At 38.7% G+C, this 27,138-nt stretch overlaps 1 protein-coding gene across 1 annotated transcript in view; it reads left to right on the top strand.

Annotated features, from left to right (window-relative positions):
• Positions 1-11,040: 11,040 nt before the first annotated feature.
• The window catches only part of LOC132279063 (uncharacterized), a 34,590-nt gene continuing 18,492 nt past the window's right edge, over positions 11,041-27,138 (top strand). Inside the window, exons 1-3 of the mRNA XM_059780992.1 lie at positions 11,041-11,356; positions 11,513-11,561; positions 11,656-11,782. Coding sequence (XP_059636975.1) covers positions 11,128-11,356; positions 11,513-11,561; positions 11,656-11,782 — 405 coding nt within the window. The 5' untranslated portion in view covers positions 11,041-11,127. The remainder of the gene's footprint in view (positions 11,357-11,512; positions 11,562-11,655; positions 11,783-27,138) is intronic.

The following is a 27,138-nucleotide window of genomic DNA, read 5'->3' as shown; positions in this document are numbered from 1 at the left end:
CAACTTCCTTTGAGGACCGAGTCATTTTCGCATTTTTCATTTTTTGGACACTATGCGTTATTTCGTCTTTTCCCTATTCTGTCATTTTCCCTATTTCGTCTTATCTTCGTTTGTCAGTTTTTGGCACAACCTCACTTCTCATGCTTGGAGTTGGTTTTTGAGTTCACGTGCCTTCATCTTCAGTGGTTTCCTCGAAATACGTATCTTGACTTTTGCAAGAAAGTACTCTGGTTGCTCTCGGTGTCCACAGGAGCATAGATGCACAATTCTTCAGAATCTTTTTCATTTCTTGGGGTATTTTTTGTAAATATCTTTTGAAGATATTTTATTTCAGGGGCATCTAAGAAAATATCTTTTGGAAGATATTTTCATTTTGGGGCAATTTCGCAGTTAACCCTTTTTGTAGGGGCCATTGTGCAATTAACGAAAGTTATTCAAAAAATGTCTTGTCTGGAGCCTGGATTCTTGTACGGGATTCATTTTCACTTTTTTTTTACTCATAAATTCATAAAATTTCCTTCTGGTCATTTTTCTCCAGTTTCAAAGTTTCTGGACTCGGTTGCCGCCGAACTTGTTCGGAGCATAACTTTCTGCTCGGGACTCTGTTTTCAACGCCGTTTCTTCCGTTATTCATATTTTCTCATTTTAAATCTTTTTTGTTCACAGAGTTTCACCATTTGAGCGCGTTTCCTCAAAATCCACTTTTTCGGACCTGGCGAGGCCCTTTCGGGACACTTTTTGAGACTTATTATAAATATGGGACTTAAGAACAAAAAAATCAGATTTCACCTTCTTCTTCCTCTCCCATGGCCGGCCAAGCTCTCTCCCATAGCTGCCACTTTCTCTCTCCTCCTTTGATCCACTATTCTTTGATGAAAAGTCTTCGGCCTTAACATTTGTTGTTCGTCTCGTCGTGCTCTACCATTACCCCTTATTAGAAACCATTCCTGAACAAATTTCAAGTTTGGGATTGAGGTCAAGTTTGGATTTTCATGGGGCTTCTTGGGGATTCATATAGATCGTGTTGTCCCTGACAAAACTTAGGAGTTTCGTCGGATTCGGAGCCGTTTCAATTCGGTGGGGATTTAGAATTTTCATCTCAAATTGAGGTACGGGGTGTTTTAGGTTATATTCTTGCTATCTTGTATGCTATTGATGTTTACACAACCCATATGCTCACTTTTAGTTCAAGATCTAGAAATTGATTTAAATGTGATTTAAATTCTACTTAATTGTACCATGCTTGTTTTCCAATTTTGACTTGATATATGGCATGACTATGACTTAATCCTTGATATATATTAATTTGAGATCATTTGAATAACCTTTAAAATCTAGAGATTTAGTAAATTTTAAATTAATTAAATTATACATGATGATAGCTTGCTCACTTTGTGAAATTGATATGATATTTGCAATCACCATGAAATGGACATTCACATATATTATTTTGAGAATTTTTGGACATCTTTGATTTCTAAAGAAATTAATTAATTAGCTTAATTAATTTCTACTTAGTATTCTAAAGAATTAGACTTGTATTGTGTTCTTAAATCAAGTTATGGCATGCTGTATAACATATATTAAATTGGGATTTATTGCATGAGATTTGTAACTTTTGTTTTATACTTAACTTTAGTGAAAGTTTAATTCGCATGGTCGTAAATTGAATGAAATAAACTTGTAATGTGATTTACATTAGTCCTTGGCATGTTTTCCAACATAGGTTAATTTGAGAGCATTTGGTTAAGTTTGAAAATCTAGGGATTTTAATTAAAAGAATTAATTAAAATATATTTAATGGTTCCCTTAGCTTAATTAAGTTTTTAACTTGATATTTGTATTGGCCATGACTTGTTTACTAGTATATATTAATTTGGGACTAGTTGAAGTTATTTTAGAACCTTGGGATTTAAATTAGCATGATTTAATTAAAGCTCTACCTTGTTGTTGTATATTCATTTGGTTATGTTTTGAACATTGGATAACATAGTTGTTATGTTTACACTCATAAGAATATGTTTTCCTTATTGAATATATTGTTACCTTGTGTAATGATTTGCACACTTCGTATTTAACATCTTTCATGCATAGCGTGTAACGAATCGCACGCTGAAGATTCGACATTTATCATATCATATTAGTTGTGGACTTAGAGCATGTATTGTATAGGTTTCCAAATTTGGTTGTGCATGGTAGATAGTTGATTATCTTGTATATAAATGTTGATATATATGTTGTTGCACAATTTGTTGATTTTGGAAACTTGGGGATGTCGTTGTTTGGCTACGGCTAGGACGTGGTTCTAGTACGGGGGATAGTCCCTTTATGTAGTCTAGTGCACACATAGGGAGGTTACCCATGGGCTAGTAACCCTAAAGTAACTATGTTGTCGGTCTGATCCGGCGTGACGTCCGAGTATCCACTTTGTTAACTTCGCATTTCATTTTCAAGTTGATAACTAGATGATGTTGTAACTTGTTGTTCCTTATTTGTCTTTCCATTTTAAGTTACATGATGTTAATTTTGCGAAATTATGCTTTATGTGTTGTATTGAAAGTTCCAATGTTAGTCAAATTACATCGATATTGAAAATTGTGTTTTGACGTTCTAACATAGCTTAGGAATGATCCTATTGATTCATTTAGAACTTAGACGTTAGGTGGCATGACCCACTTCTGTTAATTTCATACTTTAGATTTTAAGTTGAAGGCTTTAAGAGTTTATACCTTGTTACATTGCATAACTTGCTCTTAGGTTGTTGAATTACATGGATAATGTGATTCTTGTTAACATATATTCAAATATGTTTTTTGTCATGTTGTATAGATTACTCTAGACTTTGTTGAATTACACTAATAATGTAACCCATGTTAACTATAAACTTGTTGTATTAATCGGATTACTCTAACCTTGATTTGTCTCACTTACGTATTTATATTATGATTCTTGTTGCTTTGTATAACATGTTTCTATGTTGTTAAAATGCATAAATGATGTGATTTATGCTAGAAACACTCTAAGGTAGCTTAGGATGCTCCATGAGTCTCATTTCGATATAGACGTTAGGTGGCATGAACCCCTTAAACATGTTTCACCTTAAGGTGATAAAATTATAAAATGCTAGGTCGATGCATGCTTATCTCCTACGAGTAGCTTTATGTTGCTCACCCCTACGTTACTGGGGCATATTTCAGGTACAGAACTTAAGACTTGAAGATTTCATTGCTTCTTGGATGAATTCTAGCTTTTCAGTTTCCATTTCATGCAAGTGTTAGCATGAAAATGACATTTTTATAGCCTTTTGTATAAAATTTGTATTCTTCGATTCTAATTATGTAAAGTGTACATAAGTACATTCTTAACAATGTATTTGACATGTATGAGATGAGGCCGGAGGCCAATGACATGTATATTGTATTTTATGCAACTTTTTAAATTAATGAAATGTTATGAAAACCTTGAAAAATCGCAAGTCATTGCTTCACCATGGTTGCATCGGGTGTGGGAATTCCATTTTCATTCTTTCATAGCATCTTATTAATCTTGTATGAAGTGTGGCCAAGGGCTAAATGGTCATTTGACTCCATTTTGTATTTTTGGATTCCATGTTTTCCATTCCAAGTCCATTTTTGCCTTTTTGCCCGTTGGGGGGTCGGATTTTGCATCGGCTATATTTTTAAGCCATGGACCATTATAGCACATCTTACTAGGTAAGTTACGTTTGCGTGCATGGTCGTTTCCGGGCAAAGCTTCTTCTTTGGTGAAATGAGCCTCCTACGGACTCATTTTACACTTTTGTTGCATATTCTGACCTAAGGGTATTTTGGTAATTTTCTTTGCAAAATAAATTCTGTTCTTTACATGGTCACTTAGAAAATGTGATTTTAGGGGGAGTTTCTTCTTCGTGTTTTTCCAGAAAATGCCATATTGGCATCGGAAATCGCATCTAAAGTTCAGCTCTCAGTTTTTAAATTTAGCAACTTTTTGGACTCTCTGGACCAGTTTTCTTGGGAGGGCATTTTGGGTATTTCACAGTGAGTTTTTTTTTATTTTTCTCATTTGCCACATAAAAAACTTGATTTTGAGGGGGGTTTCTTCTTTGAGTTTTTCCAGAAAAAGTCATCTTGGCCCTCAAACTTCCATTTTCCCCGGAAAAACCCTTGCTGCCAGGTTTTTGGGTTGCACTTTACTGCCCTCTTCACATGTAAACGGTTACGAGGGGTTTCGTAACCGGTTACATGTGCATTGGCAGTGTTTTTGGTGAGATTTTTGGCCTCCTAACCGGTTAGGAAGGTCTTCTAACCGGTTAGATGTTCTTGGTTGTCCCCTTTTTGACCGTTTTGCCCCTTCTTCTTCCGTAAGCCATATCTTCTTCATCCGAACTCCGAATCAAGCGATTCTTGAGTCTAAATTCATTAATTTTTCGTTGTCTTTCCAATGGTGTACTCGGTGGTACCCACTTTTAAGCTAAAAATGACAATTTTGCCCCTAGGTTCATTCTTGTTCGTTTTTGAAATGTTGCTTCCGCATTTGTTTCCTTTGGGTTCCGTGACTTCATTGAGTGTCACATTGGTGTCTTAAGGATGTGTTGTATCTCTAGAGACCGTTGTTTTGTCTTTTGCTTCCGCATTTCGGATCTTTTATCGGGTCATCTTTCGTTCATTACTGACGCACCGGGTTGAAAAACCTGGGCCGTCATAGGTTCCTATTCTTAAGAAAGTTAAGATAGGACCAAAAACCTTTGAAGGGATTTTCATAGGCTATGCACAGAATAGTAGTGGATATCATTTCCTTGTGCATAAATCAAACATTCCTGACATCCATGTCAATATTATTGAGTCAAGGAATGCTTATTTCTTTGAGAATATATTTCCTTGTAAAAATCCTTTTAAAAGAAATCATGATATTGCTAATAACAATATACAAGAGAATATAGACTAAGAGTCTATAGATGATGAAAATAAGGAAGAACTTAGACGTAGCAAAAGAGCTAGAACGTCTAAGTCATTTGGTCCTAATTTTCTGACATATATATTGGAGAATAAGCCACAAAGCTATAAGGAAGCTATGTCTTCTCCTGAAGCTCCTTTATGGAAAGAAGCCATAAATAGTGAAATTGAATCCATCATGCAAAATCATACTTGGGAGCTGGTGGATCTTCCTCTTGGTATTAAATCTTTAGGGTATAAGTGGATTTTCAAGAAGAAGATGAAACCTGATGGTTCAATTGATAAATATAAAGCCCGACTTGTTGCTAAGGGATATAGACAAAAGGAAGGCTTGGATTATTTTGATACATATTCACCAGTCACAAGAATAACATCCATTAGATTGTTATTAGCTATTGTAGCATTGCAAAATTTAAAGATACATCAAATGGATGTTAAGACTGCCTTTTTAAATGGTGAATTAAAGGAGGAAATTTATATGGAACAACTTGAAGGTTTTATAGTTCCAGGAAAAGAAAAGAAGGTGTGCAAGCTTGTAAAATCCTTATATGGATTGAAACAAACACCTAAACAATGGCATGAAAAATTTGATAAAGTGATGTTGTCAAATGGTTTTAAAATTAATGAGTGTGATAAATGTGTTTATATGAGAAACACTAAAAATGAATATATCATTGTGTGCCTATATGTGGATAATATGCTAATAATGGGTAGTAATGATGTTATAATCAAAACTACTAAAAAGATGTTGACCAAAAATTTCGATATGAAAGATTTAGGCACAGCTGATGTCATACTAGGAATCAAGATTTCTAGAAAATTAGATGGTCTAGTATTATCTCAATCTCACTATATTGAGAAAATATTAGAAAAGTTTAATAAGGAAAATAGTAGTCTTGTAAAGACTCATGTTGATGTAAATCCTCATTTATCAAAAAATACTGGTCCTAACATATTACAACTTAAGTATTCTCGCATTATAGGAAGCTTAATGTATTTGATGAATTGCACACAACCATACATAGCATACTCAGTTAATAAATTGAGTAGATATACAAGTAATCCAGGAAAGAACCATTGGACAGCAATAAACAGGGTTCTACGGTATTTAAAATATACCATAAGTTATGGATTATATTATTCTAGATATCCAGCAGTACTTGAAGGATACAATGATGCTAATTGGATATCAGATACGAAGAATTCTAAATCCACAAGTGGTTATGTCTTTACTATTGAAGGAGGTGCCATATCTTGGAAATCTTCAAAACAAACTTGTATTGCTAGATCCACTATGAAATCTGAATTTATTGTTTTGGATAAAGCTCGTGAAGAAGCTGAATGACTTCATAATTTCTTAGAAGATATTCCAAATTGGCCTAAACCTGTGCCCGCTATATGTATACATTACGATAGTCAATCAGCAATTGGAAGGGTACAAAGTAATATGTATAATGGTAAGTCTCGACATATACGTCGACGACATAATACCATTAGACAATTACTCTCAAGTGGGATAATCTCAATAGATTACATTAGGTCAAAAGATAATTTAGCAGATCCGTTTACAAAAGGTTTGACAAGAAAGCAAGTGTATAGTTCATCGAGGGGAATGGGATTAAAGCCGAAAGCTAATGAGTCATCTTAATAGAAACCCAACCTAGTTGACTGGAGATCCCAAGATCTAGGTTCAAAGGGACAACAGAAATTTTGAATGGCTCACCAGAAGTACTGGGAAGATTTAATCTTCTACCCATTTCTATGATGAGACAGTGCTACCTACAGCGATGAGTAAGATAAGCTATGCTTTTAATGACTCTTATACCTTGAAAATTCAAATGGGGTATAGTAGGATACTCTTAATAAGAAGTCACCTATATAAGTGTGAAGTGGGGCCGCTTCTATGAGAACTTCTAAGGCTAAGTTTTCTAGAGCACTCATGAAATACCAGGAGTTGTTCAGGGCCATATGAACACAACTGTGAGAACCGACTTTGTGTGGGAAGGAATTGTGTGTTTGCTATTATCTTAGTTTACATCAACAGTTGAAGCACCATTTTTCATCTCAAGCCACAAACTGGTCGACCGGTTTGTCCTTTCGGTCGACCGAACTGAAGACTTACCTTCCTTCTTTTCCTGGCTCACTTCGGTCGACCGAAATGGAGCTGCCTCATGGGTCTTGTTTGGTTTGTTGCTTAGACAGGTTAACCTTGTTTCATTCGTTCCCACTTGACCTTGTTGATCTTGTTCAAGCCATTTAATGGCGTACGTGGTCTAGTTTGGACTAGATCTCATTCCTTCGGTTTTCATTGGTGCCATAGGGTCCCATTTAACCTTTTTATCCTAGTTTCCACTTCCGGTTATTTCTTTGGGCTCCATGACCTCATGGAAGGTCATCAAAGTGTCTTAGAGGTGTATTGTGCCTTGGGAGACCGTTGTCTTGTTTCTTGTTTCCGCATTTGGATCCGTTAACGGGTCAACTTTTGGGTCATCACTGACACACCGGGTTGAATAAAAACTCGGATCGTTACACCAATGGTGCTAAGCTAGGTCTACATCACAACCCTAACAAAGCGTTTAGCCAAGCATGATTGGAGTGGAATTCTTCATGGTTGAGGAAGACTCTCTTCATCGCCATGAATTGATCCCTTCTTTCTTCTGAATGCTTCTTTTCTGATCTCAGCCTCAAGCTCCTCTGTATGATCCTCTAATGATGTAGAGAACTCCCTTTAAATAATAGAAGATCATCCCTAAAATTCCCTTTTTCACATAGAAGACATATATGGAAAATCTGCCAAACAAGGATTCCAAAATTCATATAGACTTCCAGCCCAATTTTGACAAGGTAAACAACTGTTTTATGAATTTTTTGCGAAATACAAAATTGTAGCTTTTTGAATTTTCTTTCAACAAATGCGTGAATTTAGCTGTTTTAACATTCAAGGAAAGAGATACAGACAGATTATCAAAACGGGTTCAAGTTACCAACTTTGGAGAAAGTTTCCTAGTTGGAGAAGAATTCTTCTTTCCAATCTCATCAACTTGTAGCTTCTCTTAGACTCTTTTCTAAGTCTAATTAGACTTGAATCTTTATCATTGCTCAGTCTCACGGAATGTCATCTTTTAAAACTCGAAATCACTAGTCTTGACTGATATTACAATTAAAACACTGAAATAAATAAAAACAATAAAACAATATAAAATCACAAATAAACTACTACTAAGAGAACAAAACATGCAAGTTAAGGGGCCAAAATGTATAACTTTAAGCGCCTAAGATAAAATTTTAATTTGTCACTTTGGTTGAATTAAACATATGCATTGATAACCAGACACGTTTTAAGTGCGTAACGTATTAGTGTCAAACACGTATCCGAGGCTCGAACACATGCTCGACACCTTGTTACCATGTCCTATTTTTACTTTATTTAATCTGGGATCAGAGGATACGCCGACGACATGCAAAGGACATGCCGACGACATGATATAGGACACTCCAACTGAATCTTTTAGAAGAAAAAAGAGAGAGAAGAAGATGCTATATCAATATATCATTATATATATATATGTGTGTGTGTGTGTATATATTCATCTCTATATAATACACAAAGAAAAAGGGTCCATGAAAAAGATTCAAGAAATAGATCATGAAATAAAGTATAAATTGATACAATACAACTAAATTTATAGATGTGTTTGCCAAAATCGTGTTCTTCCATGCTACTTTTGTTCGATTTGAAAGTTTGGGTAGAGGGGATTATAATTTTAAGTGAGAGAGCTCAGAGACAAAAAAAAAAAAGATGAAAGAAGACAGAAGATACGAGAGAACAATAGAAGAGAGGGAGTTAATCGTCCAGAATGAGAGAGTGAGGACGCTGGATAAGAACAACAAAAGAGAGAGACACACCCGGAATGAGAAAGGAAGATAGAGGTGGTGATAAGATTATACTGCAATCTTTTCTTCCGTGACCACTTGTTTGGTCACAAGGCTAACATTTTAAAAAAATTTGGGCTGTTTGGGCCATATATATATATATTTAAAAATATAATTTTTTTAGTGGGCCAAATTTAAATGGTTATGAATAAAGGAGGAATTGGGAATTTTTTTATATATAATAAATTTATATTATTATTTTATTGTCGTATTCTTGCCATGTTTGTGTCTTATTATTATTATTATTATTATTTTTTATTTTTTATTTTTTTTAAAAAAAATTGGTGTATTAAAGTGTCCATGTCGTATCGTATCTATCTTTGTATTCGTACTTCCAAGATAACCATGGTTCAAATCCACTATACTTTTCAAACTCTTATTCTAAAAATATCAAATTATCCCCCTTAAATAAAAAAACTTCTTCACCTAAGAACTTTGTAGATACCTGTTTCTACTATACCGTTGAAAGGTCAATGAGTATGAGATATATCACTTAAAATAATATGAGGAAAGCAGAAGAGCTGAGAAGGGCGAGAAAGCTAGCCCAAAAGCGAGGATTGGAGTGATGGTAGGAGAGATGATGCCCGGAGTGTATGGTCTGAGTGGCCTGCCTCTAACCTTTTTTTATTCCTTCCTTTTATAGCCTAAGGTCACTAAAGGGGGATTTATTACCACTTATTGGGCCTCTTTCTAAATAGGGTAGGGCTCATGTAATCATTAAGATCACGCTGCCCTAATTCCTATTCTTCAGGACCTACTTAATAAGTGTAACGCTCTCTTAAATGACCCAGGTAGGATCAGGCATAACTGTAGCGTTACTCATTCCGGTTATCTCTCACTCTGGTCCTCGAATTGGGTCTTGCTTTGTAAGACTTGACTAACTCTTTTTCTCAATTCTAAAGTCCCTTCTGTATTCCCCCTGATAACGAAGTAAGTCCTACCATTTACTCTTCGTTCTGGTTAGGTTGGACAATTTTAGGGCTGTCGATCGATGATTCGTGATCGGGTCGGATCGAGGTTCTAGGCCCGTTGATTGAGGATTCGTGATTGGGTCGGATCGAGGTTCTAGGCCCGTCGATCAACGATTCGTGGTCGGGTTGGATCAAGATTCTAGGCCCGTCGATCGACGACTCGTTCTAGGCCCGTCGATTGACGACTCGTGCTTGGGTCAGATTGAGGTTCTAGGCCCGTCGATCGACGACTTGTGCTTGGATCGGATCGAGGTTCTAGACCCGTCGATTGACGACTCGTGCTTGGGTCATATCAAGATTCTGGGTCCTTCAATCGACGATTCATGGTTGGGTCGCTGTACTCCTAGACCTAATCTTTATTCTTTTTTTTGAACTTTATTGTGATTTTGTCTTTCCTACATTCCAGTAATAATGTCGTGGGAGCCACCTAGATTTTGACTAGGCGACGTTGCCTTATTACTTCCACAAACTTTAAGAAAATATTAGCCAGATTTCCTTTAACTAATTAGCCGTTGGTTATTTGCAAGGAGTGCCACTGTATATAATTTTTCTTGTAATTATTAATTAATTTCCATTTTCTAGTTATCTGATAAGTGGTTTGGTTTGTGAAGCAACAGAAACTTGCTATTCCGATTATCTCTTGACACCTTAAGCATTTCTTTATTTATTTAGATCCCTTGAGAAATAAAAAAATAATTCACTCCAAATACTGTAAGAAGTATATCCTTTGTAGAAAAGTTAAAATTTGCTCTCACACACCAAAAGAATCCAGAACAAAATGCATGGAGCTTTTACTGTTAGTATTATTATTTTCTTTTTAACTACACTGTTAGTATGAGTACTTAAACTAAATTTCAGAGTTTCTGCTCAGACAAAAACGTGGTGGTATAACATATTGCTGCAATTAAACATATATGTACTTGAAAGAATTAAAAATCAATTATATGCGAATGAGTTTTTCTAATTTGTTTGAGTGAAAAAATTATTTGATTTAAAAAGAATAATTTAATAATTTAAAACAAGTGTGTACACGATATTTATTTTGAAATAAGAATGTAGAGGATATTTTTTACTTAATTCAGTAAACGTATGAAAAATCAAATTTTAGCCCAAATAATACTGCATTCAATAATATACGGAGTAATACATACATACATACATAGTACAAAAGAACTTAAAGAAGTGGACGGTTGACCTGCTAGGGTAAGGTGGACTTGGAAGTTGTACGGACTACGCGATCATTTTCTGGTGGCCGTTGGATTTTCAATTCAATGAAAGAGCAAAACGCCGACGAGACGAACAATGTTGTTGGAAACACAGCGGAAAATAACAATCTCACAGTCCAATCTGTTCCTTGTCCTTCTTCGGAGTCGACCCAACAACAACAATATTCAGAAGAAGAAGAAGAATTGCGGAAGCTTCTAGTTCCAGATGTACAAAGTCTTCCTCTCGCTCCTCCTTGTGCTGTTGAATCCAACTTCGCTGTCTACTTTTATCCAGGTTCATTTGTCATGCCAAATTACAGAGAAAGCAAAAGAATTTCTAAGATTTTTTTGATTTTTTTAAAAATCTTTTCTGGATTAAAATCTTTTTCTGAGCAATTAAAGTCGAAAAATAATTTCATTTTGTTTGCATTTATATTTTTTATTTGTTTAGATTTCATGAAACCAGGACATGATCAGTATGTTTATCGCCACGTCAATGGGTACAAGTCCTTTATTTATTTATTTTTTATTATTATTTTTTTAATACATTCTAAATATCGACAAGAATGTGTATTTGCTTATTGTGATTCAAAGCTTGTGCGTGATCGGCTTGGCACCTACCCACCTGGCTTTTAGAGATAAAGGAGGAGTTACGGCTGTTGATTTTAATGTTGGAAAGTCTGATCGTAGTGGGATTAAAGTCACGGGCAAGCGCAAGAAGGTAATAATCTGTTTACTTCTCAAGTTCTTCAGTTTTTAAAGTAATTTAATTTAATATGACTGGAAGTAAATAAACTAGGTTTGGAGCATTAGTTTTGATTTATGGAATTATAATGGTGCTGAAGTGATTGGTGATTCAGTTCTGGTTTGGGTCTTCAGCGTCTAGATATTAAACATAATAGAAAGAGTTAGTTGAAAGCTCATCTCTCTTAACTTTCTCTGCCTAGTGTTCCATTGGGATTTTCGAGTTGTTTTAGAAAACTATGGTCTGACTCTGGTGTTCATAGCTGGTAAAGTCTATTGGAGGTTTTTTTAGTTTTCTTCTGAGTTCGGAATTTGGCCGGCAGTGCTTTCCTGTGCTTGTGCGTATGACTGTTCAATCATTTTTTGGAGTAGATAATGGAGGTTTGAATCACCCGTGGTTAGCGTACCTGATTTGGAGGAAGAGGATCATTTATGATGTAGGACAAAGAACACCGTAGAATAATATGGCTGAAAGTTCAAATGAACAGGATTGGGGTTCAAGAGGTGTTAGTAGAGAGAAAGGATATGAAAACAACAAATTGCCTATTGGAATCACACCAACAGGGTCTAGGCATCACACCTAGAGAAGGCCTCACACCCTCATATCTTGTGAATCACTAACCAAGAAATTTCGTAACATTTTTTTTTGTTCATTCATTCACTGACCACCAATATTGCATTCTTCCACTTTTATAGTATTATGTGAGTGCAACTCATGATACTTGGATAACCCTATAATTGAGGTAATCAATAGTTGACTCTATAGCATAATAAAAGTAATCACCCCATAATTGAGGTAATTAATATTTGATTCTACGATTACCCTGTAATTGAGATAATCAATATTTGACTCTAGGATACTCCATAATTGAGGTAATCAACACTTACCCAGTAGCATAATTAAAGTAAGTAAAAGTTAACCAAATCTGCCAATTATTCAAAACTCCAAATGGACCAATATTTTCTAGCCTATGCCAGATTGAGTCTTAGAATCCTCCATTTTGCGCCTTTTATACACTTTTAAAATTTTTTGCCATTGATCTCCATCAATTCTCCCCTGCTTAGAAAAACTCGACCCCGACGAGTTCAAGGGATGAAATTGCTCGTATAGGTCAGGGGCTAGGTATTGGAACTCACTATCAGCAATCCAAGTACAATAAAAAAGTGGATGGTCGCCAACGGGCCAGTGGCCTAGCGGTATCGGCCTCTTACTTCCCAAAGGGAGGTCAGGGGTTCCAGTCTCAGAAGAGACATGTGTCTGTGAGTACCAATTAGGGAAAAAAAAAGAAAGTGGATGGTCCCTCCATGTAACAAGGAACTTCTGATAACCACTCTGAAAATCAGCTTGTGCCTTGTGACTCTCATTGCAATTTTCCTTTGAACTTCTGCATGAATATCCTGGAGATGCTTTCTAAAAGCATTAGCTTCTGCACTAGGGCGTGCCTCAATTGGTAAAGGGACTAAATCAATTGGCTTCCTAGGACGTAAACCTGTCAAAATTCCAAAGGGGCTGTTCCCAATGGTCTTGTTTACATAAGTGTTGTTCACAAATTCAGCCATAGGAAGAATCTGGTCCCATCTAGTAATATGGTCATCAACAAGAGAATGAAGCAAGTCACCCAAGCTGCAATTAATGACATCAGTTTGGCCATCAGTTTGTGGGTGAAAAGAATAAGAAAATTTCAGCCTCGTATCCAACAACTTCCATGATAGCTGAAAAAAACTCATAAAGTTCACATCTCGATCAGAAACAATGGTGTTGTGCAAACCCATGAAGCCGGACAACTTATTGAGAAAGAAGTTTGGCAATATTGACAACATCGAAAGTCTTAGAATAAGAGATGAAGTGCGCCTTTTTCGAAAAACAATCCGCAACAACGAATATGGCATCATGTCTTTGACTTGGTCTAGGCAACCCAAGAAAAAAATCATCTTTTGACTCATCATCCTCATTATGACATCCACTTTGCTGCAACTTTGAAATAAAGTGAGTACAAAAAACATCATTTGTACCATGAAGTTCAGATACCTAGTACCATTTCGCAAATAGTACAGAAACCTGATCACTAGAACTCGTAGGATCTGCTCAATCAGACTCAGCATTGATATAATTATCCCTGCTTGTAATAGCATAGTCAGATCACTTCTATTCTTGGGATTGCTTGACCCTATCATCTTTGCCAGAAGCAAATCCAGCAAGAACTGCAGCATTATCGGCAACTTTATTCCTCCCAACATCAATAATCTTTTCCATGTTCTTGTTGTATTCTGTAAGGTTCAGCAAGTTCTTGTGAATAAGGCCAAGAATTATGGTTGTGTTAAACTGCCTCTCCTCATTTGAATGAATCACCGGAATATAAGTACTATCTATCCAAGCCACTTTGAACGGTTGTGGATATGGTTGGATGGAAAGTTTGAGAGGGCTGTGGAGATAGCACTTGGGCAGCCACTGCCATCAATAATAGGCTTCCGAACTTGCTTTCCACAACGAACTTGCATCTGAAAATTAGATGTGAGCAGCCTTCTTCGCCTTCAACTTTAGGGTCTTCAAGGATCTGCCTCACAACGAAGATGGAGGAGACATTATCTTCATCCTATTCCTGATTGATCAGTGTTGTACTTCTCATTTTCAAGCAGGTACTTATTATCCTTGCTAGCCAGCCATTGTACTCTTTCCTTCGACATCAGCCATGTTATAGAAAGATGATTTTGATCCACCATCTGGCATCATTGTTGTTGTACGTGTGCTGCGAGTTCCATCACTTAACTTCTTTATAATATCTCCAGTGGCATCATAAAGCTCATATCCTCTATTGGATTTCTTGGAAACTCCAACATGGGATGTAGGGGTGGGTCAACCTTCAAATCACGCCTTTGCTGTGAGTGTAAAGGCTGTTGTAGATCGCGATTTCTTCCATCATTAATACCAAATGCAGATCCTTCTTCAAGGGCTACCGATTTGTTAAACTGCCACGAAATTCGAGCTCCTATCTCATCGCATCGAGCATTCAGCCCTTTAAGTTGTTCCACAATATGTGACAACAACTCAATCTCCTAATTACCTGATCGAGTAAACATAAGGTCTACTTAGGCTCTGATACCAAAAACTGAAGTAGGACAAAGAACATCCTAGAATAATTGAAACAAATAAGAGTTATGGCTGAAAGTACAAATGAATAGGATTGGGGTTCAAGAGGTGTTAGTAGAGAGAAAGGATATGAAAATAACAAAAAGCGTATTGGAATCACACCAACAGGGTATAGGCATCACACCTAGCGAAGGCCTCACACCCTTATATCTTATGAATCAGTCACCAAGAAATTTCGTAACACTTCTTTTATTCATTCATTCATTGACCACCAAGATTACATTCTACCCCTTTTATAGTATTCTGTGAGTGCAACTCATGACCCTTGGATAACCCCATAATTGAGGTAATCAATAGTTGACTCTATAGCATAATAAAAGTAATCACTCAATTATGGGTATTAATATTTGACTATAAGATTTCTCCATAATTGAGATAATCAATATTTGACTATAGGATACCCCATAATTGAGGTAATCAACACTTACCTAATACCATAATTAAAGTAAGTAAAAGTTGACCAAATCTCCTAATTTTTCAAAAGTCCAAGTGGACCCATATTATCTAACCTATGCCAGCTTGAGTCTTAGAACCTCTATTTTGCCCTTTTTATACACCTTTAAAAATTTCTGCCATTGATCTCCATCAATTTCTTGGTAGGAATTGGACCTTTCCCCACGGAAATGGAGACCAAGCTTTTGAAACCGAAAATGCTAGCAAGATTATCATCTCAGTTGAAGATGGTGGTGTTGTTGCAGCATCGATTCTGGTGAATGATGAAGGACTCTACTACAGGGTCTATTTGGTAGAAGAGAAGTTTCTTGAACTTGTTCCTTCGACGGCGAGTCTCAACGGGAGTGATAAGAACACTTTTATAAAGGAGGAGGAGTGGTTCTAGATTTAGAGAAGACGTGGCAAACGTGCAAAATATGACGAATTTAAAGATGCAAAAGTTACTTGAGGAGCTATTAAATGAAAATCATTTTGGAAGTTTAGACTGAGAAGAATCTATTATATATATATATATATATATCTATTATTTTAGGATAAAAAGGTACGAGGTTAGAAATGTATTAAGAAAAATGAAATCTAGAAGGGCTTTAGGACCAGTGGACATTCTTGTTGATGTTAGGATAATGAGACGCCGGCTAACAAATTTAGTTAAAAAAATAGCTACTAAGAGAATGGTAGACCACACAAAAGTATTTTAATACCAATATATAAAATAATGGGAAAATATAAAGTTAGACCAATACTTGTGGTACTAAATTAATGAGTCAAACTATGAAATTCTTGGAGAGAGAGTGATAAAGAACAATTAAGACAAGCAACTGAACTGTCAATGATGGAGGCTATATAGTTTTTTCTTTTGGTAAGTAAAATTATATTAAGAAACGTTCAAAAGGGGAATGCATCCCTGAAAAGCTACACAAGGCCAAATGGGACCTCTAAACTCTCAATGAGTCCAAAAAATGAACTATATCATCTATGGATTTACAATTTCTCCCTTGAACCCAAACCCAGCAGAAAGGTTGCTAATAATGGAAGACTTCAGCGCAACAATAGGGGTCTCCTTTCCTTCAAAGGATCTCCTATTTCTTTCAAATCATAAACACCACCAAATGCACAAGGGCATGACCCTCCAGAATTCATGAGCTTGGGCCCCACTATACAACCTCTCCAAGCCTCGACCAAGCCTATGGAAGACCTGGGCATAATCCATTCATTCCATTGAACCCTGAACAAACCCAATTTCAAAACTCAATAATCCCAAGCTACAGGGCAATGCAAAAGAAGGTGTTTCACAATTTCCTCATTTCTCAAGCACATGCAACAACAATTAACAACAACCAGTCTCCTCCTCCTCCTCCTCTTCAGATTAACTTGGGTTAAAATTTTTCCTAACACAGATGTCCAAGCAAAGAAAGCCACCCCTTGGAACCTCTGTAAGACGCCTACATACCTGCTCCCAATTAACCAAATGATACTTGAACTCCTCCCTTTTCCCTCCCCAAAGAAAGTTCCGCTGCAACCTTTCAATTTTATCAACCACAAAAGACCGAATTTGAAAAAGGGTGAGGAAGTAAGTAAGGAGGCACTACAAAGTGCTCTTCATCAAAGTGACCCTACCACCCTTCGAAAGATGCTCTTTCTTCAAACCTACCAATCTCCTCTTGAAACTCCCCATCATGGGGTCCCATTTTCCACTCTCCTCGGTGTTGCCTGGTGCCCCGAGAGGCAACCCCAAGTAAGTAATGGGAAAAGATCCAATGCAATAGCCCAAAATGTCGGCAAGGGTGGCAATATCGCGTTCTGGTAAAAGATCTCAATATCGTATTCGTCTAGAAGAAAACAAAAATTACATTTTCATTATGGTCTTACATAACGACAATTACTTAAATAGTTAAATACGTTCGGCACCTCCCCATGCGGCACCAAAACACTTTTCGCCACATTCACCTTCAGTCCAGAAACAAATTGAAACCATATCAGAACACATCTCAAAAACCTCACCCGGAACACATCCGCATAACTAAAAATTGAAGTGTCATTGGCAAACATCATGTGGGAAATCTCCAGTTGATTGGGAATGCCTCCCCCCCCCCCCCCCCCCCCCCCCCCCTCCCGAACCCAAAAACCACGCAAAAGACCTAGATCCATCCCCCTTTTCATCATCCTGCTAAAGGCCTCCGTCACGATGAGAGAGAGAAAGGGAGAGAGAGGATCTCCCTGCCTCAAGCCCCTCAAGCTACGAGAGAAGCCCATCGGAGCTCCATTCACGATGCCTGAGAAGCAAACACTTAGAGATGCAAAAATCAATCCATCTCCTCCATCTCTCACTGAAACCCACCCTCTCCAGCAAATAAAGAAGAAAACTCCAACTGACATAGTGTGCGCATTTAAGATGAGCTTCCATAGTGAGTGCTTTTCGTTGATGATATAGTTTTAATTGATTAAACTAGAGGAGTGCATACTAAGTTAGAGGCTTGGAGGAAAGCTCTAAAATTTAAAGGGTTTAAGTAATAAGATACTAGGATTAAAACATAATATATGGAGTGTCACTAAGTAAATCTAGAAATATATATAGGGTGATAGTGAAGATTGAGGATGAAGAGGCATTAATAAGTAATAAGTGAACATTTTTGTTATTTAGATCAATTACTCATAATGAATGAGAAATAAAAGATGTTAATCATAGAATCATAGCAGTATTGGTTAAACTATTAGACCAATTGTTCTTTATGGGATAGAATGTTGGGGAGTTTAAAAAAATACTTTGGCATGGAGTGAGTGTGGTGGAATTGCAAATGTTGAGATGGAATTGTGACAAGACAAGATAGGATAGAATTAGAAATGAAACAAAGGAACGCTTAACAAAGGAATTTGAAACAAAAGATTTAGGGAGTCTAAGGTACTTCTTGGGCATTGAGGTAGCCCGAACCAACGACAGCATTTTGTTAACTCAATGGAAGTACATCCTAGACTTACTAAAGGAAACTGGGATGGCGATACCCTAATTGATCATAATCACAAAATTGGAGCAGACAATGGAGGAAACCTTGTGGAAAAAGGGTGGTATCAACGGCTAGTTGGTAAATTGATCTATTTGTCTCATACTAGGCTGGACATAGCTTATGCAGTAAGCGTGGTAAGCCAGTTTATGCATTATCTTATGGAAAATCATATGGAAGCTGTATAATGAATCTTGAGATATCTGAAGTCTTCACTAGGAAAAGGGCTTATGTTCTCTAAAAATGGTCATCTACAAATTGAATCCTAGACTTACTAAAGGAAACTGGGATAGCGATACCCCAATTGATCATAATCACAAAATTGGAGTAGAAAATGGAGGAAACCTTGTGGAAAAAGGGAGGTATCAACGGCTAGTTGGTAAATTGATCTATTTATCTCATACTAGGCTGGACATAGCTTATGCAGTAAGCGTGGTAAGCCAGTTTATGCATTATCTTATGGAAAATCATATGGAAGCTGTATAACGAATCTTGAGATATCTGAAGTCTTCACCAGGAAAAGGGCTTGTGTTCTCTAAAAATGGTCATCTACAAATTGAATCCTTCACTGATGCAGGTTGGGCTGGATCTCCAATAGACAGAAGATCAATGTGTGGGTATTGCACCTTTGTAGGAGGTAACCTAGTTAATTGGAGAAGCAAGAAACAAACTGTTGTAGCTAGGTCCAGTGCTGAGGCAGAATTTCGAGCAATGGCTCAAGGGATATGTGAAGTTCTATGGATCAAAGGGTTGCTCAAAGAACTCAAACTGGAACATAAAGGGCCAATGAAAGTCTAATGTGATAACAAGGCCGTAATCAGTATTGCACACAATCCTGTCCAACACGATCGCACCAAACACGTAGAGATGGACCGACACTTCATCAAAGAAAAGATTGAGAGTGGACAAATTTCTACACCATTCGTAATGACTACATAACAACTAGCAGACATCTTCCCCAAAGGAATTCAGACAACTAGTTTCGGTTCTTTAGTTTCCAAGCTGGGAATGCATGACATCTAAATACCAGTTTGAGGGGGAGTGTTGGCAGATCAAATCTCCTCAGATCTGATTTCACATATCATGCAATATGATTCGGAAGATTTGTACAAACAAATCTACACGTAATCTCCTCATGATTTGTACAAACAAATCTGCACATGAGCTGTCAGATTTTATACCGTTGTAGTTGACTATTTTATTATTTTTTAGCTTTTTTTATCTATACACTTTGTGTATACTCATGTAATACCTTTGATTTTTTTTTTTTTTTTTTTTTTGATAAGTAAAAATGTATTAACAAACGCGCTTAGAGGAGAGCGAAACCTTGACAAAGCAAACAAGAAACCCAAGATGAACCATTACAATGATAAGTTGTCAACAAAATCCAACAAACTATCTACAGATGGGCAATTCTTCCCATTAACCCAAGAATAAAAAGAATGCAAAATATTCGCCTTGATAACCCACACTGGCGACTCCTGCCCTTCGAAAGATCTCCTATTCCGCTCGTGCCATAAGCCCCACCAAATATAAAGAGGTGTAACCCTCTACGCCTTCCTAACTCGACTCTCCACTTGTCTCCCTCTCCAAGTTACTAACATATCCATCGTATTCCTTGACACTACCCATTTCACCCCAAAGAAATTCAAGACCAAACTCCAAACATCCGCTGCCACTCTACAATGTAACAAGAGATGATTAACCGACTCTCCCGCCTTCTTACACATGCAACACCAATTAACTATAATTTGTCGTCTTTTCCTTAGATTATCTAGAGTAAGAATGATACCAAGCACCGCTGTCCACGTGAAAAAAGCCACCTTAAGTGGAGCTAAAGTCCTCCATATAGCCTTCCAAGGAAACCCGTTGCTTAGCGAATTCGTAAGACTTTTATAAAACAGCCTCACTCTAAACTCCCCTCTCGAATCCCCCATCCACACCATCTCATCCCTTCTTTCCCCCTCCACCACTTGACTGTAAATTAATCCCATTAATTCAATAAACTCCAACAACTCCCGATCATTAAAATTTCTGCGACATCTCACATTCCAACTGGCTCTCCCATTCTCTAAACTAAAACAATCTGCCACCACCGCATGCTTCTCCTAAACCATCATATAAAGTTTAGGAAACCTACCGGCCAACACCACATCCCCACACCAAACATCCGTCCAAAACCTCACCCGACGACCATCCCTAACTCGAAACCGCATCCGCTTAGAGAATTCGTCCTACCCCCTCCTGATACCTTTCCATGCACCCATGCCTGCTGATGCACCCATGCTTGCTGATGCACTCACACCTCTAGACACCCAACCTCCCTCCTCTTCACCAAACCGACAAGCAATAACACGCCTCCAAAGCACGGACCTTTCGCATCCAAACCTCCATAACCATTTCCCTAGCAAAGCTTTGTTAAACATTTACAACCTGCGAATACCCAAACCTCCTCTTTCAATCGGGGTGCGCACTTTCTCTCATTTCACAAGGTGATATTTAAACTCCTCCCCTACGCCCCCCCCCACAAAAAATTCCCCTGAATCTTATTAAGTCTACAAATCACTATTTTAGGGATTGGAAACAAAGACATGAAATATGTCGGGAGATTAGATAAAGTACTCTTCAACAATGTAAGTTTACCCCCTTTCAACAAGTATTGCTTCTTCCACCCAGATAACCTCTTTTGAAAACGTTCCAATACTGGATTCCAAACAACAACTCTCCTCGAGGAAGCACCCAATGGCAGCCCCAAATAAGAAAAAGGAAAAGCCTCCACTCCACAACCCAAAATAGCTGCCAACTCATGAATATGCTCCACATTCCCTACTGGAACAATCACACTCTTCCCAATATTAATCTTTAACCTTGAAACCAGTTGAAAACAGGCTAACACACACCTCATGTGTCTCACTTGCTCCACACGCGCATCACAAAACACAATAGTGTTGTCAGCAAACAGCAAATGAGATGTCACAATCTGATTTGGCTCACGGCCCACCCCAAAACCTTGAATAAAACCGAGAACCTCTGCCCTTTCATTAGTTTACTAAAGGCTTCCATTACAATAATGAATAGTTAGGGAGACAATGGTCCCTCTGACGTAAACCTCTCGAACTGGCAAAGAATCCTGCTGGTGATCCGTTCACTAAGATAGAAAACCGAGCGGTCGAAATACATTGATGAATCCACCCCCTCGCCAATACCCATCCTCTCCAACACATACAATAAGAACACCCAATTCACATGATCATATGCTTTTTCTATGTCTAATTTAGACACATTTCCCGGAACACCACTCTTAACTCTTGCATCAATGCACTCACTAGCAATAAGAACTGGGTCAATAATTTGCCTTCCTCCAACAAATGCATTTTGAGACTCTGAAATAACCCCATCCATCACTTTCCTTAACCTATTAGCTAGAATCTTCACAATAATCTTATAAACCGCTCCCACCAAACTAATTGGCCTAAAATCCTTAGCTTTAACCACTCCACCCTTCTTAGGTATAAGAGTAATGAAAGTGGCATTCAAACTCTTCTCAAAACACCCTTCCTCGAAAAAAGCATACATTACACCCATCACATCCTCTCTCACCACCTCCCAGTTCTTTTGGAAAAATGCAATTGTAAACCCATCGGGCCCCGGAGCTTTATCTCCATCACAACTCCTAAGAGCTTCCAACACTTCGTCCTCCTCAAATTGCCTCTCCAAATCCCCTCTATCCTCATCAGAAATGGTATCAAACTCAATATCATCCATCCCCGGCCTCTAAGAGACAGACTCTGTGAACAGCTCCTGATCAAATGCCACGAACCCTGTCCGGATCTCCTCTTCAGTTTTAGCTATAACACCATCAAAACTTATCCTCCCTATACTGTTCCCTCTTCTATGTGCATCAGCTAATCAGTGAAAAAACTGTGTATTTCAATCACCTTCTTTAAGCCACAAGGCTCTTAACTTCTGTCTCCACGAAATTTCCTCCATCACTACAATCTCTTCAAACTCGGCCTTACACTCCTCCCTTCTACTTCTCTCCAACACTGAAATCCTCTTAGCACCTTCCTTCCTATCCAACTCTTAAATCTCCAAAAGTAGCTGATTCTTCCTCCACTCCAACTTACCAAACACCTCCTTATTCCAAACCTTAATATCACCCTTTAAGTATCTTAGCTTATTTGCCAATTGGAAACTTGGGTTACCCCTACCATCATAAGCACCCCACCAATTCATAACCCTTTCGTTGAAATCATCCACTTGCAGCCACATGTTTTCAAATCTGAAAGGGGTTCTTCCTCCTAATCCCACCACAATCAAGCAAAATAGGTATATGATCAGAAATTGCCCTAACACACGTCACTTGAGCCACATCCGGGAATTTCTCCTCCATCTCCACTAAAATAAGAAATCTGTTCAGCCTAGAAAAAGGAGGAGGATCCCTCCCACTAGACCATGTAAATGCACCTCCCACCATGGGAAGGTCCAGTAGCCTGTTAGCTTCCATAAACTCAGAAAAATCAACTATTGCACCATCCCACGCCCCCAGAAGATCTCTAACTCATATTAAGGACAACATTAAAATCCCCCCAACACACCATGGAACTCCCCATCTGCTTTTAATTATGACCAGCTCCACACACAGCACTCTACGCTCCACATCCCTTACAGGCCCATAGACACCCGAAAAACACCACTTCACCCATCTTCCTCAAACTCAAACAGTAATGATAAAGAATGACTCCCTTTCCAAACATCAACCTTCAACACCCATCTCCTATCCCAAAGAACAACGATTCCCTCAGCAATCCCCTCTGCATCAATAACCTCTATTTCCGCAAATCTAACCCCCCCCCCCCCCCCCCAAACTTTTCATAACCTTTGCCGCCTCCACAGCCAATTTGGTCTCCTGCAAACAAACCATATGCACCCTCCATTTTCGAATCAAGGCCTTCACCACCTTTCTCTTCCTCAGGTCATTCAGTCCCCGAACATTCCAAGACACTATATTGAGCTTCATTAACAACCAATGATTCTTCCACTCCTCCTCCTTCCCCCACTCCTCTTCACTCTCCCTGCTCCACTCCACCCCTCATACTTCACTTCAGAAATCAGGCCTTTCAGTTCTCTCACCCCTTTCAAAACATTCAGGCTCTTCTCCTTCTTCCTCACCCATTCATCATCCACTGCTTGAAACAACTCCCTCACTTGCATATCCTCCCCTTTCTAAGTCAACCCCAATAGCTAACTTTCCTCTTCAATTCCCTTCATAAACCAGTTATCATCAACACCATCCACCTCCGAAATACTCTGGCTATCTCTAATCACTGCCAAAGGAGTGTGAAACCCCACAAAACTCTCTCCACCTTCAGCCCCAGTGTCCCATAACTGATACGCATTCTCCTCAGCATCCTCATTACCATTAAGCTCATCCTTATCACTGCCAGCTCTGTGCTTTGTTTGCAAGTGTTCAGAACCTACCTCATCAATCCACATACAACTGCACCCCTCGCCCCCCCCTCTAAGTAAATCATTCCTTCGTTCAATAGCATTTGCCAACAGCTTGATCAAACCCCTCTCCTCCACCGAGTGTATCAATCCTCCCTCCTCCCTGACTGAAAGTACATGACTACTCCCTTCACCATCCACTTCAGGTATCGCCTCAAGTTTCTGGACCACCGGCACCTTCCCCCTTCCCCCTTCCCTCCCTCTCACCCACTATCCTCACCACCCTAGAAGGAGGAGTAGAAGAAGAAGAAGCATGTGAAGAGAGAGAGAAGAGTTCACTGAGTTTAAGGCAGAGAGCATACCTGAGCCACCACCTCCCGCAACGACCCACTTCTATTTTTGAACTCTCGACCACTTTTTGCCTATCCACCGGCTATGAGCCTGAAATTCACGACGTATTCGAAGATGGTGACTTGAATCCTTGCCTCTTTCCTCTTGCCCTTCTCTCCCCTCCTTGGCCATTCTTTGCGTAATCTCCTTTACTGTACCCATTCCTTCTGAAAAATTAACTTCATCCCTGAAGTTAAACCCATATTGTTCCAGTCCGTTCCATTGAACCCCCCCTTGTACATCTTCCAGCCCATTTCTATGGGCCTCCCCCACAGGCCCACATCCATTAACCCCAGATAGCCCAAATGACTTCACCTCCACTCCCCCAACCCTTGGCCTAAACAACTGGCCCCTATCCTTCAGACTTCCTTTCTAGCCCACCTGTGTAAACCTATTCTTATATCTCTCCCCCTCCCTCACCCGGCCCATCTGCCCATTAATGGTCTACCCAATCTTTCTCCTCACTATGGGCTCAGCTTGAGCCCACCCTACCACCCTCTGGCCCAAACTACCAACATCCCTAGCCTGTTTAGATAACTCATCATAGTCACGTGCCCACCTAACCTTATCCCCCATCAACTGAAGATAAGGGTATGCAATCTGGCTTAGCTCCTCTACACACTCCACGTGGATCTTTGCTCCACTCCTTCCTCACACTTATGTCCGGTGCGTGATTCCCCCATCGTCTTCCTCCCACATATCTCAAACCTCGCTACCTTTCCCTTTCTTTCAACCATTCATGAATTTCAGTAACCCCTTCCTCGCCTTTACTAATAATCCTGATCCACTCTTCCTCCGTCAGAAGATGAGCCCCATCGCTGCCTTCTAGGCTTTCCGTTGTGGGAACAAGCTCTGGTAGCACCACTTACCAAATCGGAACTTTGTAACAGAAGCTATTATAATGAATGAACACAAATACTGGACAATTTCCTCCAATTTTCACTGTGATCATAACACTTTCGGCATCCCTCATTTCATCCGCCTCCACACCGACAAAACCACCACAAAGATCCCCCACTTCCACAAACAATTCCTGACACTAGAGATGCAACGGAAGCCTAAACAATCGAATCTGCTTGAGTCCTCTGTCCTTTATCACCTCACAACAGCCGACCCGAAAGGACCATACATCAATCCTCAGTGTAGCCGATCCCCACTGTCACCATCCTTCCTTCAACACCCTTCGCGCTTCGCCAGAGATGGAAACCTAAACAGAAGAAGAGAGTTCGGTAATGGCGCCACACACCCACCCCACACGACGTATTCCATGCCCTGCCCACTTCTCAATTCGATCACATCCTCCAACCTCTTTATCAAAACGTCCTACCAAGCAGGACAACAACGTCGATCTTCTCCCTTCCACTGACTCCTCATCAAGATACAAGATTGGCCCTTGACGAGGGATCGCTGTCTTAACACTTCCCCCCAATGAAATCTTCGGAAGCCGCGTAACCTCAAGAAACGTCTTCATCCCATAGCCTAAACACATCCCAGAGACAATCCCTAACCATAATCTCCCTACCTTTGATTTTAATATAGTGAATCATTTTATTCTCTCATCTTTCTTTTCTATTTCCGCTTCAGTACAAGACTGTTTCCCTTTCCAAACAGCAATAGGTTGATTAGGATCAGAGTCCGGAGAGATGGAAGAATCTCTAGGCGTTGAAGAGACTGGTGGAAGTGGCAAGGCTAGGTTTACCACTTCAGTCGCTGGAACATGATTAACTACTCTTTTCCGGCGATGAGCATAGACACGAAGAGCTGATGGGATGTTAAAATCAAAAACTGGAGTTGGAAGAACAAACTTTTGAAGAATAGAGTCCTCCAGACGGCTGCCTTCCTGGGAATAATAAGGAACATCCTCAAAGAAAGTTACATATGCACACAAAAATTGTTTACGAAGAGTTAGACTATAGCATTTATATCCCTTTTGAGTTTTGAGTGCGAGAATAACCTAAGAAAATACATTTGTGAGCACGAGGATCAAGTTTGTCTTGTCCCGGGCTTAGATTATGAACAAAACATACACACCCAAACACCTTTTGAGGAATGAAAAATGGTTTTTGTCAGAAAACATCATTTGGAAGGGTGATTTTCCTTGAAGGATCCTAGAAGGCATGCGGTTTAAAAGGTAAGCAGCAACCAAAACTGCATCTGCCCAAAAATGTTTTGGAACATGCATTTGAATTATTAAGGCACGAGCGATAGCTAGGAGTGGGCCATTCTTTCGTTCAGCAACTCCATTTTGTTGAGGGGTATCAACACAAGATGTTTAATGGATAATGCCCCTCGACTCAAGAAACTTTTGAAAAACATTAAGTTTATATTCAAGGGCGTTGTCAGTTCTAAGAACAAGTAATTTTGCATCAAACTGATTTTGAATTTCAGCATAAAGGGATTGAAAAATAGAGAATACTTGAGATCTATCTTTAAGAATATAAACCCAAGTTAAACGTGAATAATCATCAATAAATGACACAAAATAATGAGCACCAAATAAACCAGTAGTACGAGTTGGTCCCTAAGCATCCGAATGTACTAACTCAAAAGGTTTTAAACTTTTATTACTTATCAAAAAAAAAAAAAAGGTTTTAAACTTTTATTAGCAAAATGAAACTTAAAAGTAGCCCGACGATGTTTACTAAGTTCTCAAGTAGTACAATTAAACTTGGAAAAATCAACTAAAGAAGGGACCAAGGCTCGAATACTATTTGAAGAGGGATGTCCAAGGCTGTAATGCCACTGGTAAGCTGAAGAGGAGGTGGAATGTAGAGTTGTCGAAGCAGTAGTTGGCTGGAAGTAGTAAAGACCATCTTTTTTAATCGTCTTCTTCGTCTTGAGATCCTGAAAGACACAACGGGAAGGAGAAAAAGTAACGGAGGATTTAAAATCTGA

This window comes from Cornus florida, unplaced genomic scaffold (assembly GCF_030987335.1).
Source record: "Cornus florida cultivar Cherokee Brave unplaced genomic scaffold, ASM3098733v1 CherokeeBrave_3.0.0_Hap2_Chr10, whole genome shotgun sequence".
Classification (NCBI taxonomy): Eukaryota; Viridiplantae; Streptophyta; class Magnoliopsida; order Cornales; family Cornaceae; genus Cornus; species Cornus florida.
Note: the sequence above shows the minus strand (reverse complement) of the source record. Positions and strands in the feature narration are given on the sequence as shown.